Below are 19,664 nucleotides of genomic sequence, written 5' to 3'. Positions count from 1 at the left end.
CACCATCGCAGTTTGCGCAGTGGGCCCCATCCTCCACCTTACACTCGTCCGTAGCGTGTCCTGTGGTGGCACACTTTCCGCAGGTGAGTTGGCCGCGGCAACTCTGAGAGCCGGGACCAAAACGCTGGCATTTGAAGCAACGTCGTGGGTTGGGAATGTAGGGTCTCACATTCAACTTCAAGTATCCTGTTTCGAGATGTTCAGGCAGGGTACTGGTGCAAAATGTCACAATTATGTGTTTTGTTGGGATTTCCTTCTTATCACGCCTAATTTTGATTCTTTGTACTTGTGTCACATGCTGGTCCTTCCAGCCCTCGAGGAGCTCACCTTCAGTCAGGTCAAGCAAGTCTTGATCAGATACAACGCCTCGGGAAGTGTTGAGTGAGCGGTGTGGTGTAATTGATATAGGTATGTTTCCAAACGATTCTAGTTTTGAGAGCTTTTCATACTGGTTCTGACTTTTTACCTCGAGGAGGAGATCCCCACTGGCCATTCTTGTAGCCTGGTAACCTGGTCCAAGTGTAGTGGTGAGGCATTTGGAAACAACGAAAGGCGAAATAGTTCTGGCGTTCTTTTCAGCGGTTTCACAACGGATTACATGGTAGCGGGGAAAGGTTTCTTTCGGTTTGCTGAAATAATTGCAAAAGTCTTTGGTGCGCCCTCTCTTCGGGAGAGGACGATCGTGCAATGAAGGGAGAGAAGAAAAAGCCATAAACTAAATATGAGTTCGGCAGCCATGCCAGCCGCCCACCATGGAGCCCAACACGGGGACGTGACAAGTCCTAAATTTATATGAGGCATGTCAACGTCAGTTGTACACAGCCGCTATAACCAAATATATTGTGCCCAAGACAGAGCACATACACAAGGTTTACCCTTGCTGCCAGGAAAAATCGGAAGTAAATGGAAGAGAGAAGAAGACAGGATAGATTTAAAGACGAGAAAAGACTAAGATGTAGAGAGAGAGAGAAATAGGAAAAGGCGACTACCGATTTCCCCTGGGTGGGTCAGCCCAGGGGTGCCGTCTACGTGAAGCCGGGGCCAAAGGGGTGTGTTGCCTCTGCCGGGGGGCCTTAAAGGTCCAATCACCCAGCATTGGCTCAACCCCCAGGATCCCCTTTTCCCCGGACACGGCAAAGCCACGCACGGCTAGGCGTGGGAGGGAGGAGAAACTCCCCCGTTAGCTCGGGTCCGTGGTGTCGCTACACACCAAACACCTACTTGCGCAGGCGCCCCTGCGGGGACGCATATATGTATAAAAACACGCAAATGAAGATACACAAAATGGGTCCACCCCCCCCCCTCGAGAACACTTCTGGCTATGCGTTTCTGCATGCGAACACCGATACTAAAAAAAACTAATTATTTGTTCGTGCCCTATACTCAGCATACCTATTTCTGGAGTCGACCAATCGATGCAGCTTTTACGGAAGAAAAACGTCGTTAATTGGACGCCTACTGGAACGTGTAAGGATATAGGTATGCCTGGCGAGGCTTAAAAAAATAAAAGGTCATGACCTATTAGACCAAGTGTGGGAGGCTCGTTATGTCCTATAATCCCATGACCCTAATGTGCACGCTAGCTCAGTGAGGTCGGCTTTTGGAGTATAGGCAAGCGTGAATAAGCCGCTCAACATCATGAGTTCACTGCACCCTTATAGAGAAGGTAACTACATGCTGTCCTTTAAGGATGTACAGAGTGGCTCTCGTAGGAAATACTTCCGGTCACTAGGCGGAACTAACATAAAAAAATGAAAGAGGAATGTATTGCAATTATGAAACAAAAGTGCACCTTTTCAAGCGCTTTATAACGTTCATCGACTACACCCCTGTTCACGCCATACAAACGATCAAGAAGGAGGGTAGACAAACGAATAAGTTTTATCTTGAACAGGGAGGTAAAGGGAGGTGGTGTTGCTGATTGCAGCATCGTGCTACTGAAAACGCTGTCGTGGGTTTAATTCCTGTAAATATCCGCATAGCGATCTTTTTGGTGCATTTGATAAAACCCTGAGCGCTCATATTTAATTCGAAGGCCGACTAACTCTACAGTTTGTTTGCACAGATATAAATGCGGGGACGACTGACATTCGTGGCAGAAACGCATATAAGTATACGGCTAAGAAAAAGTGGCAAACTCAATCTTTACCCACGAAAGTGGCTTGAAATCTTCACAGTGAATGTTACTGCTAAGTACTTAGACTAAGAAAAAAAACGCTACTGACAGAACAAGAGCCAGTTATGCTTAATAAATACGTTTTCTTTTCACCTTCGCGCTTTAAATAAAGCTTTTTTACTACATCATATTATAGCTGCCGGCCAGCAGATGCAGATGTTTGTGCTAAATCAGTTCTTTAAATATGTTTTTGTAGGTTTAGTAGGTGAAAAGTGTTTAACCAATGTACAGAGAGACGAAGGACGGTGACTGAACTAGTTTTGCTACCCTTAAGTCAGCTGGATGGGTGAGGAGTGGTGTAAGTGAAGATAATGACAATTAATGAGAACTTAACGTGAACACAGCAGTTGCGTGTTTAAAGTGAAAGACGGTTAAATGATAGACTAATCACAAAAAGATACCCAGAGACAGCTAGCGTCAGTCCTTGACTGATCCTCCAGACTTCAATAAAGTTCTCCATACCATACCATACTGAGGACAACTTCTATTCGTTTGTGTAAACAACGGCAAGGAAGCTACTGGGGCTATAAGAGAACAAGCTCAGAGTGGTTCGACGATGATAAGTTTCGCTTCTGTCTGGATGGGAACGTGAAGGAGTCAAAGTTTAATGAAGCTTGGTCGGCGCAGAGCGTCCGCATCTGTCGCGAGAACAAGGCGGTCGTTTGTAAATGTCAGTTCGTTAAGGGACTTGTTTTGACAATCCGTACAGATGAGGCATATGTGGGAACTCTCCTGTATGCGCACAGTTGCGGGCCCGGTTCTTTCATCAGAGCCTCTGGTGTATTACGCGACACCATGATGAGGGGCGGGGTGGCTTTTCTTATTTTTAGCATTCCAGATGCCCAACTAAGCTTCGAAATTCGGTCTTCTCCCTATTACTATGACATTTAACCATTTGCATAAGCCCTTACCTGTGCGTCTGTAAGGGGCGCTAAAAGGTGCTGAGGAGGAGGAGGAGGAATAAATAAGGAAGGACAGGAAGGTTAGCCAGTTCTAAAAGGTGCTGAAATGGCGGAACCGCAAGTGCGAAGACGAATAGCTTGGTTTTGTACATCCAGCTATGCTTCATAGGTCCCCCGATCAGAAGCCAAATAACGCGGAGATAATTGTGAATGTGATAAACTGTGTTCTTACAAAAAAATGGGCCCGTATCTGCATGTTACACTGCGAATGTCGTCGAAAGATATTGCCTTGCGTCTGGAGAGAGTGAACAAAGCGTTTATTTGACGTTCTTTGCAAGAAAATTAGTGAATGGTAATCTGGAGGCGCTGCGTTAGGGTGCCTCGAGCGTGCAGCGGAGGCGAACGAGCGCATCAAGTCACGTCACACGTGAGACATGAGTGCTATCTGGCAGTTTTCTTCGAAAACGTGACGCGCGGCTCTGAGACGGGTGTGTGCGCCCGTCTCAGAGGTGATAAGGTGCATAACGCAAGACGACGGGTAGGTGCCACCTTCGTGTCGTCTTAGCAAAGCGTTGGAAACACTTGCCTTTTCGTGCAAGCGTTGCATGGTAAGCGCAGCGTGATAAACGCTGTAGTCCTTAGAATTACTTATGTATCCATTTTCTAGTATAAAAAGACGCACATACAGAGCATATACGTGTTGTTATGGTGCCTCAGGTATGCGCAATAATTGCTTTTAATTGGCGATCACACAAGTATGAACGCTTAATCTTGAGCAATATTGGTGGACGCTGCGGATGGGGTCGGCTGTTTGGTGTATCGTCTGGTGCCGTTTAGAGTACCCGGTATTGTTAAAGGTGGACAAACAGACAAATGTACAGACAGACAGACAGACAGACAGACATACCAAAATTTTTGCGTCGAAGGTTCCCAAGAAAGATCGTCTTCAAAAAACTATCGTCTTTAAAAAACATATTACAGAAGGGAACGAGTTATGCTTTAGCCAACGTACAATTATTTTACAGCCAATGTCATAGTTGCCCTGGGAACGCCCATGTTGCCCTGCCGGCTAGGCTTTATAGGCCCACATCACAAGTCAAAAGTCATGCCGATAATTTTGAGCGTGACGAAGTTTTCTAATGAAAACGTATTACGGAAGCGAACAAGTAATGCTTTAGCCAAATGAGTTTCATTCAACATCATAGTTGCCTCTGGTAACGCTGACGTTGCCAAGAAAGACAAGTCCCCTAAACATTGCCTATTCGTCTCCTCTTGTAGTGACGTGGCGATGGAGGAGGGAGGGAGCTTCAGTGGGGAGGTTAACCTTACCCTTTCTAAATTCCGGTGTTTTGTACGTGTGGATATACGTGTGCATAGACAAACGCACGAACACAAATTAAGTGGATGTCGTACCTATAGGATATGATAATAAGACAAGCAGTATCAAGCAGCCTGTCGTAAAATCTGCCATTTATCATTGCTACAGAAAATATTTCACCACGAAACATTGCACGACATGTTTATTCGTACTCCGCACTGTGTATGGCGTTGCATGGATCATTCTCATAACGTTAATGTGCTTTCTAGCAGCACCAACACATTTAGCCAATCATTCATTCGTCAGACGTCACTAGACTATAGAAGTGCCGTCTTGAAAACATTGTACCTATATTGGTAAAACCTCTTTGCTTTATGATGCATTAAACAACATTGCTAGCCAGAATGCCATTTTATTTACCCGTACGTTCAAAATGTTTTTCATGCATTTTTATATTTGTATTTCTTGCATAATCATTCTTTACTTAAGGTAACGCTTTGTAATAGTTTCTAGATTTTTCACTTATTGTATTATATTCCTGAATTATGTTTTACCAATGTTGTACAGCTTCTTATGGTAACATGAGGCTCACTCCCCTTTGTAATGCAATGTTTGGGCCTGGGTGTACAATAAACGAAACGAAATTTCCTCGACTGAGGAAAACATAGCTTATCACTAATGCAGCACGTTTGGGAAATCAATAAAACAAGCGCTGAAGCACTTATTTTCTCAGTGTATGCGTTCCACCTAGCAGATGGTGGCTTCCGTTTATATGGATCGATAGTACAAGCGAGGACACCGGTATGCATGGGTGAAATGGGCTGGGTATCGATTGTACGTGGCCCCGCCGCGGTGGTCTAGTGGCTAAGGTACTCGGCTGCTGACCCGCAGGTCGCGGGTTCAAATCCCGGCTGTGGCGGCTGCATTTCCGATGGAGGCGGAAATGTTGTAGGCCCGTGTGCTCAGATTTGGGCGCAGGTTAAAGAACCCCAGGTGGTCGAAATTTCCGGAGCCCTCCACTACGGCGTCTCTCATAATCATATGGTGGTTTTGGAACGTTAAACCCCACAAATCATCATCATCAACATCATCATCGATTGTACGTGTTTAAACTTCACACATGCGGGTAACCGCATTTCACGTCACCCTTCAGCCCACTCTGCCAAACGGTCAAAGTGTGGTGCCCACTCCTGACCCACCGTAATCGATGGGCAAATACGACTGTACACGCCCCACTGCGCGAGCTATCTAGAAATGGAGCAATGCATCGCATGTCGAGGCCCCCCGCGAGCGACAAGTGATCGATGCATTTCAGTCGATTCGCTTCCATCTGCCGCACGAGCCGGGACTCGACTGAAACCGAAGTGTCGCACATTTGCGACCGCGGATGACGGCAAAACTGCTTTCGGGCACCGAGAGAACTGGACAGTTTCCCGATTGCAACGAAACACAAATTCCAGCCACTGTATGTAAGAATACGTCTCTCAGGGTGATGCCCTCATTTATTAAGGCGAAAGCTTTGTATGTCTCACGACTCGAAAAATATTGCTTTGAGCTGGCGTCAGATCCGACCCCTACTGGCAGATTAACAGCCTACGAGGTTTTTCTGTTCGCTGACACACAAGCAATACTCGTTCGCTCACCATACGATATGAGTTAGCATTTAATTAGGCAGAAAAGAAGCTGCTTCTTTCTTATTCTCGAGGTATTGAAGAACGAACGTATACGGTGAAAGCTAATTTTTCCGGTAAATCGATTTATAGAATTTGATAAGTCCTAGGAGGAGCTCCCCTTGAAAGTCCCAGAAGACAACCGCTTATCTGAGTCTTCTTGTTGAAACACACTTAGGCACAATTGACACTTTGCTGTCTCAGCATTTATTTTAGCGCCGACGAGAACGATGTCGCAGGTTCGTTTCCAGACCACGGTGGCGGCATATCGATGGGGGTCAGAATGCAGAAGCGCCTGGATTAATGTGCGCGTTTGAGAATACAAAATTGTCACAGTTAATATGGAGCTCTACACTATATTTATTTAAAATACCTTACAGGCTTTATTACGGAGCATAGAGTAAGGGGAGTACATAGGAAGAATGCTAGTGGGTGATACTTCTGCCACAATACAAAGCAACCACAAAGTAAAGTAACTGCAAAAAGCAACTACAGAGCAACTAATAACTAATAACAATACAAGGCAAGTAATAACATTGGAACTAATAACAGTGGTTGCACAAATGACAAGGAGGGGCTTCAAGTAACAACAAGAATTTCCCATCCGCAAAAAAACACAAAGAACAAAAACATAATTCAAGGAGGTTATACAAAGCTATTGAGATAGATGTATCATTAATTGCTCGCGAAAATTTTCATGATTAGTTAAATTGACAATGACGTCGGGTAGGTCATTCCAGAGTGCTATGGCACGAGGCAAAGCCAACGAATTGAATGATTCTGTTTTTCCAAAGATGGACATATCATAATCAGTTACGTCGTTCTATACGTGAAATCATAATGTTCTTTTATACTTGCTGCGTCTTGGAATCTCGACAAAAACGAAATTTTAATGCTTCACTCCAACCTTCCTTCCTCTATTGTGTGAAAAAGCCTCTATTGTGAAAAAGGACGTTAGCTCTGTTGTGACGGAGCTCGGAAGACCTCGTAGAACGTTGTGGCCAGAAATTGATGAAGAGAATAGGATAAATATTTTAATCAAACGTTGCAGATGTTTGCCTAGCTATTCACCTGACCGGCTGTACTCCAGATGCTGTGTGATGATTATGATAAATGACAAACGCAACATATACAGACACACACACACGTAGACTGAACTGTTTACAAAGTTTCCCTCAGGCTCGTGGCCCGCAAAAGTCAACAACGCTTTTGAGGTGCGTAACGCACAGGTGCAGCTTTGCCATAGGCCCAGAAAGGAATGAAATGCATTCGTCAAACCAAACACGGAGTAAGAGCGCATTGATAGCGCAGTGCATGCACTGCAGTATCAGTTGTTTTGCATAGTACTGTAAGCATTGCTCCTTTGTCGCTGTCATTCATTGATATCGCTCATTTTAATTTTTATTTCATTTTCACTAGTGAATATGGATTGTACAGAGAACAAGATATATTGTAGTCATTGTCAAAAGAGACGCATGAGCCTGTGACTAGCAGGATGTTACTAAAAAAATCGGACTTGCGTAGATACGTGAACTAAAAAAGAAATAGAACGTTCAAACAAAGAAGGTGGTAGAGAGAAAAGTGAAATGCAGTGGGCTGACGTTATTTTTTGTCTTTGCTTTTTTTTACATAGCGTCTCAAAGAACGCAGAAAACACAACTGAAACGTAGCCAAGTGGTTTAATTAACCTCTCAGTTTCTTCAACGCAAGGTGAAATGTGGGTGCACAAACGTTTTTGTATCCCACCCCACATCGGTATGCAGTCCGAGTTTCGGAATCGCAGCAATCAATATTCAAAGTACGATCAAATGGGTAAAACGGCCCGAACGATGAAAATGGGAATAAATGAAACGCCGGAAAAAAAACTTCGAAAACGGAAGAGTCAACAAAAGTTTTACCTTGCCTTGTACGAATCAACTTTCCCTCCCCGTTCTCAACAATACAGTGCACGACTCCTTATTGTAAGCAGCAGCACGTATTGCCTCCACGCATCTGATATTCAGAGTATTTACAAACTTAACACAGACGCGATAAAAAATAAGGCAGGAATGCGTGAACTCACGCTTTTCGGGGATCCTTTTGAGCGTTCCGAAGTAAGGAGGCAACACGAGCGGGCCGAGGCCCGAACCCTGCGGGCCGGGCCGACCGAGCACGACTCCTTCGTGAATAGTCAGCATGGCATTTGTCGTCAGACGCTGCACATCGGTTTCAAATAGACTTGAGTGCCCAATCCCAGAATCATGCCAACAACTTTGTAAAATGAAGAAGAACAGCTCCAGCAGACAGCGGGGGAGAGCCCTGTATTGGGCTGCCGTTTCGGACAAGAGACTGGCCGTGTCGGTCGTCAGCTGAGTACGCCCCCGGCGCAGGCCGACGTGGGGCGCGTGGCCAAACAGGCCTCGGCGGATCCGGTGTCACAGACCCCAGATCGAAAGCCCTATAGCTACGGCGGCGGCGGCCGCCAATCCTGACGCCTTGCGAAACGGCTTGCCTTCGATGATGCCCCCGCGGCGATTGGCTCATTGCAGAGAAATCGGGAGAGTAAACCTTTCTGCCACGGAAGCTGTCGCGAAAGGTACAGCTTGCGCCAACGAGTATTTGTGGCAAAGGCAGAATAAACCAGAGAAAGGTTAGAAAAACAATGGTAACTAAAGTTCCAGGATGTTTTACAGAGCTACGGGGTCTTCACCAGACGTGACCGTATGCAGGTGTTGCGCCACACATTGTCCTGAGACCCCTTTTACGAAAGCATGTGGACCGCAAAGTCTCGAGGAAGAAAAAAATCGCCGCCTCAGCACTCCGTACAAATAATTATACCCATCGAAAGCTGAAAAGTGCGGCCCCAGTGTTTAGCAGTGAGTTCAACCCAACGCTGCATTGAAGCCTTTCACAATTATCGGTTACATGTTCGTGCTTATTAATGAGGTTAGACACACGTTTAGCGTGGGTTTATCACTGTTTATTTCACATCATACGTGCCGCACATTGTGCCTCGTATGATCACAGTCATGGAGGAATGTAATGAGCGTTTAAGTGCGTTTCACAATGCGTCAATCACGGTGGTTATTCTCGAACCGTAGGCGGTCATAGACGTCGCAGCCGAAGTCAAAGTGCCGCTGGAGAAACTCCCGCCGAAAGCGCCCGTTCATGCCGACAAATGCGCTCCCGCAATCGTCACGTTGACGCAGTCGTGCCCGCAACGGTGCGGCGCATTTGACAACATGAGTTAACCCGGCGGCGTTGTTCGCAAGATCCGCCCGCCATCGGCACTTGCATTCCCGTCCGCGATTTAGCGTGGCCTGTTCGCGATTTAGCGTGACTTGGAAGGCTACCTGATCATCGGTGCGCAGTTGGTGCCGCCATGCACTCGGACTCCCGGGGTTCTGTTTTAGGGCCGAAGCTCCTCTTAGTCTAACCTTGTCCTGCGTCAGGCGTAAGCGGCAGTATCAGACACATAGACAGACAGACAAACAGATAGACATGCAGACAGATGGGCAGACGGACGGACAACGGACGCAGATACGGGAGGACGGACTGATGCACCATGGGACGGACGGATGCATGGACGGATGAATGGACGAACGCGTGGACAGACAGACAGACAGACAGACAGACAGACAGACAGACAGACAGACAGACAGACAGACAGACAGACAGACAGACAGACAGACAGACAGACAGACAGACAGACAGACAGACGCTTCGCCCCCACTCATCATCATTCACTCCGTGGACATGCTGCAATTTCGTCGTGCACGGACTGCACCACCAGTCTGGCGAATGCGAGCTCTCACACGTTTCCACGGTCGGCGCTCTTCTAGCGTTGTCCGTGGATCACCCATATGGAAGGTTTCAGAAGAAACTGATGCGCGCGTACTCGGCACCCCGGCTGCGACGGGATGGACGACGTCACTCACGATGCACCCAATGGCGCGCGTGCTTGGGCACGACGCAGATAACGACGCAACTGACAACCAATGGGGAACACTCGTGACATCGCTGCCGGCCAGTTTTTCGTTTCTCCTAGCCACGTATACAGGTTTCGCTGTAAAACTGGCTAGGGGCGAAGCATGTAGGGAAGGGCGTTTCGGCTCCACTAACACAAAGCCTGGCGAGGGGTGAAGCTTATACAGTGTTTTGAGAGAGATTTTTTTTTCATAAGGCACCAGTGGTACCAACCCTGAAGCTGCATGCAGGAAAATATGTCCCCGCTCAACTACGTCGTCGTAAAACTGCGTCGGTAGGTAGCTTATTTGTTTGTTCGTTTGTTTTTAGTCTGGACATTGTTCCCTGAGGCGCTTCTTCTGTTTATTTGTTTGTTTGTTGTTTTCCATCATTATATGGCATGTACCCGCTTTGAGAGATCGGCCAAGAATGCGACGTTGAGACTTTAAAATATTATTTTAAGAATAGCATACGATTTAAAGTTAATGTACTACGCATTATCGCCATTTCATTTTTTTAATATTTTTTTTCACCTATCATTCTTAACATTTCAATGTCTCAACGTCGACCCTTCTTCTTCTCTTCCTCCTCTACATCCCCGGTTTCAGTTCCCTACGACACATACAGAAGGGTGTTTCTGCTCCACCAACGTCGCCGGCTATTAGTTGTGCTAACGGTTACCTTCAACATTTTTAGTGGACTGGTGGTAAGTAGTGGGATTCACCCGTTGTGGTGCGTATACGCGTTTTTTATGAAGGGCCGCGAGTACACATGCATGACACACTGTGAAGACAGGAGATGCCGACAAGCATAGGTTGCTTCACGCCTAATAAAAAAAATCGTCATATAAACACCGACTGAAAATGATTGATATGTGGGGCTTAACATCCCAAAACCACCATATCATTATGAGAGACACCGTAGTGGAGGGCTCCGGAAATTTCGACCACCCGGGGTTCTTTGACGTGCACCCAAATCTGAGCACACGGGCCTACAGCATTTTTGATTCCGTCGAAAAGGAAGCCACCGCAGCCGCGATTCCATCCCGCAACCTGCAGGTCAGCAGCCGAGTACTTTAGCCACCAAACCACCGAGGCGGGGCGCACCGAATGAAATTGATGAGGGTTCTGTAATGTTCGACGATGGCTCGGTAAATTGAACGCTGCATTCCTCAATTTCAATTTTCATGTAACGTTCACATATGTTACAGAAGTTGAGTGACGGGCTGTGTACATCGTATCTGCATCAATAGCATTGGTATATAGTGGACCTCAGTATACCCATGGAGTGTCGCCAGATATATGCATATCAAAGAACAAAAAAACCAAGAATCTCTCTGGACCTCTCAAAGCCGCACCGTTAATCAATCCGTGCTTCCGGAAGTAGCGCATCCGGCGCTGGGATTAGCGCCGCGCAGTGAACTGAACTGAGCGGATCTGGAGAGTCAAAGTTTGTGCGCAATGCTTAATCTGCCTTAGCCATTTTCAATGTATCTTTGCATTTTTACCAGCGAAGCTGTTAGTTACGAAAACGGCTGTCATCGATCCGAAGAAAATGCCTCCTTGTCATGCCGAGGCCGCCCAAGGAAGGTCCGTACACCCGAGAAAGAGGCTTTATTTTGGCCACCTGAGTATCTATCCTCCACTGGCGTCGTTTGCATTTCTTCCCTTGCTGAATTCTTTTTGCTGTGACCGGAAGCCTAACCCGCGCCGTTGTGTTTAGTGCTATACGTGTCACCTCGTAGATGTCAAGTCACCGTAGTAGGTATTACGGCAAGGCGACGTTCGACAGCAATAACAACAATTCTAGGTATTTTACGCACCAAAGTCATTACACGATTATGAGGAACGCCGTAGTGGGGACTCTGGAATAATTTCGATCGTCTGACGTTCCTTGAAGAGCGCTTAAATCTAAGCACACGTGTCTTGATTATATTTAGTCCCCGTCAAAATGCCACCGCCGTGGCTGGGAATCAAACCCGCGACCTTGAGCTTAGCCGCGGGGGACGTTCGAGTCCATGACAAAGGACGAAAACAACGATGAAGAGATATTTAGAAAATACAGCATCCGCTCTACGTTCACAGCCTCGCGTGGCTCCGTGTGGCGGAGTATACACAAAGAGGGTACTGTTCACTCGAGGGGCAGATCAGCCAAAGGCCACGTCTTTACGCATGCTTTTAAACGACGCAGAGGCTCGAACAGAAAACAGCGGAGCTCAGCCAGCGCCCCAGGCTCGAAACTTTATTTGTGTAACGCTGTTTGCTTTGGGCGCTGGCCCAGACCTGACCCCTGCGCCGTTGACTCGTCTGCACAACGAGCTGTTAACTATACGCATTTCAGATTGATAGGGCTGTCGTTTCAGTGGTAACAAGCCCATACTACAGCGTTTCATACATCAAGTGCAACGCTGTGGAACTCATGCAAGAAGTTCGGTCTGCAAAATTTGCAAGTACGCGCGTCTCGCGCTTGGATTTCGTCGTTGTAAACGTGGCTTCCGCGACTTCCTCGCACTGCGCGCTATACCGGAAATGATCGCGGAAGCCATGACACGAAAACAAACAGAAGCAAGGCCACCCAGAACAACCTATTTACAACCGTATAAATGTCACGTTTTGTTTATTTCTAAGGCGCAAAGCATGTTCATTTGTTGGTCTGTCTAAAAACGAAAAGCAAAATTGAATTACGGGTGGTAAAATCATTAAACCCTTGTTTGACGTGAACGCACCTACTGCGGGAGGACCTCGCTGGCTTCCATAGCGTTGCACCTGATGTATGGGCACCCGACAGTGGACCAGAGGGCACGACGAAGCTCTTTGGCGCGCCTCAGCATTGTTGGTACCGACCGCCAGGAATAGTAAAAAAAATGGAACGCTCGCAGAACAGTGACACGCTGAAGTGTCAGTGCCCTTTTTGGCACGTTTTCAAAGATCGCTTCCTAGGCGCTTACATAATCAGCCGTGACCCCCTTGCTCACAACTAAAAAAGAAAATGATATGCACGTGCAAGTTCGGTTTCCCTGCGCCTATACTCGCTATAGGCTACGCATTGGAAGACTCGGTTTTGCTGAGCCTACTCGCTAGGCTGCGTGTTCTGGCGCTACCATCAGATCTCGTTAACTGCATTGCCGGGTGCCTACGAAGTGGAGCATAAACACCTTTCTTTCTTCTTTTTTTTTTACGATTGCGTCGACGATTAATCGGAGCGATGGTTGTAGCGCAGACCCTCGTTCACGTATACGGGCGCCAAAGAAACCGAATGTTTGGTCGAGTGTCTCATAGTTGGACTCATAACGAATCCTGAAAGCATGAATTGCGACGATTAGTCACGCGCTAGTTTCAGTAAAATCATCTTTCGTAGCTTGTTTTTGTTATGACCAAAGCAGTAAAAGTTGAACCACCTATACCGATAAAACAGCGAGGGTTGGTTGCGTTCCCTTCGTCAGGCTAACGCATTTCTACTTTTGCAAGTCTTTATTCAGCTATGTCGTATTAATGCTCTTTATCAAACACTCTTTGTTAAGCTTTGACTGAGGTGTTCGTGTAGCCCCCCTTTTGAATACCACGAAGTACCACGTGACATAGGGTGGCTATTACAGCGCGCACGGCATTTGTTGGGCTAAATGTTGCCTTCTTCCTCTTTAGTGGAAGTTGTGTGCAGTGGGATTGGTGATTGATTGATATGTGGGGTTTAACGTCCTAAAATCATTATATGATTATGAGAGATGCCGTAGTGGAGGGCTCCGGAAATTTCGACCACCTGTGGTTCTTTAACGTGCACCCAAATCTGAGCACATGGGCCTACAGCATTTCCGACACCATCGGAAATGCAGCCGCCGAGGCCGTGAGTCGATCCCGCGACCTGCGGGTCAGCAACCGAGTAGCTTAGCCACTAGACCACCGCGGCGGGGCAGTGGGTTTTGTGGTGCACGATGATAGCTTTCTGACAGGCCGCACGAACTTCTGCGGCACACACCCATTTGTTGGCCTAACCACTCCCGTCTTCATCTTTAGTGGTTAGTGATGAGTCCTTCCCATGGCTGTGGCGCATTGCCACGGATCCCGCACATGAAACGCTCGACCAAAGCGAGCTTCGATGTTAAAGCTTCTAACATTACTATTAAACCGGAGTGTCAGACAAGCAGGTGAGATTCATGTCACCTGCATGTTTTTCCAGCAAGTGTCGAATGAATTCGTTTAAAATTCGCTATGGTTTCGGAATGCTTAATTGTTATTTCGTCTTTATTATTCTTATTTATTTAATGAAGGAGAAGCGTTGCCTCCAACGAGTTGTGGGACACTGATGTGCCATCCAGATACATATACGGTTGTAGCCAGTTAACGGTTGCTCTAACAGTCGTTTTTTACTACCAGGCGCTGCCTGCGTCGGCCTCGCGAGGGGAGAGAGGGAAAGGGGGAGCAAACAGTTGGCACGAGACGCAAGTATGCGGCACGAGGCGCGAGCATGCGCAGTGGGGGTGTGGACATCGGAGCCGACGCGCGACGCGTGCGACTAAGAAATGCTCCGCATTTTTAAAGAAATAGTGTTCCACACTCACCGCCGCAGCGCGGGCTAACATCCCCCATCACAGTGGTACAGCATTGAACGCGCAATTCGAAGGTCCTCGGTTCGGATCCCACTGATGGAAAGGGTGATTTTTCGTCCACTATACAATCATTAAAATTTAGGTGAGCATCATTGCAGTACAGTTACGAAACCGTAAATAATGTCTACAGTGATTCCCTCGTCTTAATTGTCGGTCGGTTTAATTAACTTATTATACAACTTCTCAGATAGGAGTATGAACTTCTGAAGAAGAATTTGGAGATCCGAACTCACCCATTCTGCGCTTGATCTTCAACCAGGCAACCTTGGACATAGTCATGTGTCAGGCGGTACGGAAGTACTCGAAATGGAGCAGCATACGTGGTACGCGGTGGACGAAGGTGTCGAAGAGAAGCGCTCCAACTCCACAACAGAAAAAAAAGAAAGAGTTCCCTTCTTACTTCCGGGCTACGGGGTCGAGGACAGGCGGTGGTCGAAGAAGACGTCTCCCGCGAATCGCGTCAAAGTTCAGCGACTCTTCAGTTGACGCCTTTCGCGCGTACGGCGGGCCACGCCCACTGGAGTCGATACGTTGATGTGTGTACGACAGCACTGCACGCAATTTCGGGAACCTGGTGCTTTTTTTTTTCTCGGAGGCGATACGGCGCGGCTGTTGAGATCACGCCGCAGCGATTTATGGCGTCACGCAGTCTCGAGCGCCCACCTTCGCACGTCTCTCGTTGCGTCCAGGAGGGATTTCCCTTTGCTTACCGCTATCTTTTTCCCTTCCGTCAGGAGGCTCGAGATGATGCTTGGCGCAACACATAACGCGCCGAGCTCTAACGCGTCAGCTTCTTTCTTCGACCCTGTCAGCGCGCTCGCCTTTCCACACTCTTGCGACCACGACAAGAGTCAGAAAGAGATGCTCGATCACTCGTAAAGTTCTGCTCCAATGCACGCCGAAGCCTCTTCTGAGCTGAGAAAGTCATGCATCAAGCATCCATCACCGGCCAAGGCAGTGTCCTGGTGGAAAGTTCTCACAAGCAAAAGTCCATCCACTTCAAGTCAGTCTCCAAGTTCCCAAGTCGTGGTTCGAAAACTCGGGCGATGAAAATATTCCAAACTTATTTTTGCACGAAACGAATACGGGCTTGCATATGGTTGCTATGACACTACGACGGTTGGTCCACCAACTTCGACGATGACAACAAATTAAAAAAAAGAATGTTGGAATGGGGAGCAAGCTACACCGCCAGGCGTTTGTGCAGTAACGTTTCCCACAGCAACAACGTGCGTCTGTCCATTGAGATCAAAGTTCCTCTGTGGTCTTTCCGGTACCTTTTTCTTTTTCAAAATGGGTCAGAACACTTGAGCGAGACGAGCTGAGCTGCGACCTTCGGGCTTTAAGGCCAAAGAAATAATGGGGTTTAGTCACTGCCTTTGACACCGCACGAAACACATCACACGAATATCATCACTAAAGAGATTCGGTCGTGGTTCAATTTTCAGGTAGGTGACACGCCGTTGTTTTTCACTCACGTGAACGCACGCGACCTTTACTAAAAGAAAGGCAAGCTGAGCACGTATACTCGTTCACAGAGACTGAATCCACTGTTGTGCTTCAACGCTGGTCATCGTAGCATTGCCGGTGCAGCGGAAGTCCAGGAACGTGGGCGTTGCAGCGGCAGAGCATGTCCCACGTGGTGAAAGAGGTGCACGCCACTTTTGTGCTGCATCCGCGCAGAATCTCGCGATTCTGAGTAGTAGACGAGTCGGCTCTGGGTCGCCCGTAAACATACAGCCACACGGAACACAGCTCACCCTAAATAACGCACAACACTGCTTACACACGTTGAGTTTGGAACACTACTGTTACCGACGCCATTCACGCCGTTTACGTGCCGAGACAGCGCAGGAAAAAAAAAACGACGTGACGTCGATGGAGACACACCGGCGCGGTTTATAGTAGAACGTCACAGCTGGCGGGGTCTGAGCTCCGGATTGAGAAGCGAGGCGGAGCTCGGCCGCAGGTGTTCGGCGGCGAGGCCCGAGCCGTTGCAAGTGTTTCTCACAGCAGACCAGCGCGCGACGCGACGCCTTGAAGAATCGCCGCTGCTCTTCGCTGGTTTAGCTTGATAGCTCTCGTGTTGTGGAATAATAAAGAAGAATGAAAAAAAAAATAAGACAAATGAAGAGACCGCCTTTGATCGAGACACTTCTTCAGGGACGGCTGCTCGTCGACGGGACGCCGCCGCTGCTCCAATTCTGTCCAGCGTAGACGTCTCGCGCACGACGTCGCGTTCTTCTCTTCTCGCCGCAGACGTGAGATACACGATTCGGCTCCTCGGACGCCGCTTGTCTATGGTGTATGCAGCGGGCTGCGGCGGTAGTACGGTGCATCACCGGGCGCGGCCCTGTCTCCTGCCCAGCACGAAGTTCGAGTCGGCGTTAATTGGAAGCCAATGAAAGTTCACGGTCGTGAAAGCAGCCGTGCTCGGAGTGCTGTGGAATGCTTGCGCATTTACACTGATAACGGGTCGCCCGAACCGGCCACTGAGATATCTAATCGCAAATCGACATCGAGTCAAATTAAGCAGATAACATTGTTAGGGCGATAATCAGAGCACACGCGGTTTCACTGCCGAACTGGGTTGTACACGCTGAATCGCAATTTCAGCAAAACACGTTGCAATCGACACATTCACTCAGCAGCGGCACACACGGCAGTGCGGGTTTTTCAAAGCGAGGTGACGTAAGCGAGTTGAGGACTGTGAACGAGTGCAGCGATGGTGAAAGGCCTTTGGTGCAACACCACCTCTTCCTCCTCACATCGCGTGCAGAACGACACTGCATCCGTCGACGCACCGCGCTTGTAACGGCTGACCAAACTCGGGAATATCATGCGCCGTCATTGAGGAAAGCCGACCCCAGCCGCACACACGCGCGTTCACAAGCTCCCCGGTGGTGGGCGCTCTGCACAGGTACACTCCGGTGCGGTGCGCAACGTTCACTGTAGACCGAAAAAGGTATGCGCGATCGTCGAAAGAGGCAGGGACAGGCGCTCTCTCTTGTGCGCCTCCGGGAAGCAGTCACGATTCGAGCCGGCAGAAGCTGCCAGCGACGAGGCGATGCGAGCTAGCGGACAGGTTGCGCGAACTCACGCCGGCGACCGGAACTGCGCCTGGAAGCACGCCGTCGGACCCTTTAAGCGTGCCTTCAATCGCGAGCACAAGCACCCCCCCCTTCCACGCTTGCCTTCCCTCTCTTCGTACCTGCGTAACATCCGACAGAACTCACATCACCCCCGCCCCCTTCCCTCAAATCTCTCCGACCACCCCCCTTCTGTGGCCATCTCGCGACCACTGCGCTTTTGCAGGAAAAGAATGGGAGGCCACGTCGTAGTGTCCACCGACCACTCACGAGAACGGTGCAGCGTTTTCGAACGTCTGGCTCGTAAAGGATCGGATCAACGGTGTTATTAGCGAGCGGTCTGAGATTTTCCTTGTGCCAAGGTGGTTCGAAAAGACTGGCGTCGGACCCTAGTCGTTACACTGTACAAGATGACGAACGAGGTCTCAGCGAGTGACGAAACGTGTCTATGTGCTCGAGTCGCGAGTGATTATAGTGGACCCCCGCGTTATGGCTGCTGCGCAGTTGAATATTGTGACTGATCATCGCACGGGCTTCAGCCGTTCAGTAATTATCCCTTATTGAGGAGGGTCGTGATTTTTCGCCCTTGTTTAGACGACGCCCATCCGTCCCACAACTTCCAACGCAGTGCGCACTTTTAAGAGACCCGATAAGACGACGTGATCGTATGGTGGAGGATGCCAGGGCACTTCTGCTGGTCGGATGGCTGGGGGCAAGAAGTATGAGTAAGGCACACTTTTTTCTGTTGGTGTATTTTAGCATTACTTATTTGCTCACTGGGGCGGCGCGATGCTTTATTTTGTTTGTTTCCTCCCTTTGGTTCAGCCAAGCAAAGGAGGAAGGAGGCATGTCTTCGTATAACGGTCCGATGCTCGCCGGGTATGGTGCGGGCGGACAGCGATGAACAAGATTAAACGCTCGAACCAGGAAGTGGTGAGCGAGCAACGTGGTGCAAGTGTTTCCGCTGCGTCTGAAGCGTCAACGCCACGCACCGCTCTCGGTGGGAGGAATAACTGAAGCAGAAGGCGTGACTGATTAATGAAAACAGTTTCCGCTCCGAACAGTTACGAAGCCAGGAGGTAGCACACCTCCTCCCCCCGCCTCCACGATTATTATGATTCGTTGTTTTGCCATGGCACGAAGGACACAAAATGACACTTGACCACATTTGCCTGCCAAGCCCCCACTTCAAATAAAACCGACAGGGAGTACCTGGCGGCCGCTTCGTGGGCCTGTTGGACGGCCCATTGCTGATCGGCGAGAAGTGAGCTCCTTAGGGACCACTTGTTTGAGGTAGAGTTGGGAGGAGTGTTTATACACTTCCAGAGCATGTGTGCGAGTGTCGCCGTGGGTCCACACGAGGGACATGTGTCGCTGGGGTACGCATCAAGATTATAAACTTGAAGCTTAATCGTGGAGTATAACTAACAACAATTGCATGATTCAAGCGGAAACCGTGCCAAATACGCGTGGGCATGTCGGCCTTCGCACTTTCCATGGAAACTAGCGCACACTCATTCATAGTCGTAAAATATTTAGAATTGGAGGACAGCACCTTAAGCGCTGTATTTCTGCAAATCATTTTCCTCGCTGCGTTTCGCCAGTTTGAGCGGGGCTTTGCGTGAGTTATCAAAGGCACCGTTTGGTCCTGAGCAGGCATTGGGAAAAAAAGTTATCAAGGAAATAATTGGTTGCATTACACCGGCATTTTGTTTCGCAATAAAATTAGACACACGCAGAGAAGATACTTGCATGCTATGCGTCATCGAGATGTACAGATGCTGAAAATTAACTGCACCATTGCTACATCATGTCAAATATACTATATTACGTCAGACAAGGCCGTACTACAAAGTAATAAGCGCATTCAAAAGTAAGCAAAGCGAAAGAAGAGAGTTACGGATCTGCGACTGACCTTTCGTCAGCACAACGGAAACACAGAACACATTGCATGTGTAATA

General features: G+C 48.4%; 1 protein-coding gene across 8 annotated transcripts in view; it reads right to left on the bottom strand.

Moving 5' to 3' along the window:
• Dys (Dystrophin) overlaps positions 1 to 19,664 on the bottom strand; it is a 462,180-nt gene that overhangs the window by 387,766 nt on the left and 54,750 nt on the right. Inside the window, exon 1 of one of the 8 annotated variants that reach the window (XM_075894914.1) lies at positions 14,848 to 14,983. The exons of 6 other annotated variants lie outside the window; for them this stretch is intronic. In XM_075894914.1, coding sequence (XP_075751029.1) covers positions 14,848 to 14,893 — 46 coding nt within the window. In that variant the 5' untranslated portion in view covers positions 14,894 to 14,983. Of the gene's footprint in view, positions 1 to 8,128; positions 8,259 to 14,847; positions 14,984 to 19,664 lie in introns of those variants that run through there. One more of the 8 variants, XM_075894912.1, reaches the window with a different exon arrangement.

The sequence above is a fragment of the Rhipicephalus microplus genome, chromosome 5 (genome assembly GCF_043290135.1).
Source record: "Rhipicephalus microplus isolate Deutch F79 chromosome 5, USDA_Rmic, whole genome shotgun sequence".
NCBI lineage: Eukaryota > Metazoa > Arthropoda > Arachnida > Ixodida > Ixodidae > Rhipicephalus > Rhipicephalus microplus.
Note: the sequence above shows the minus strand (reverse complement) of the source record. Positions and strands in the feature narration are given on the sequence as shown.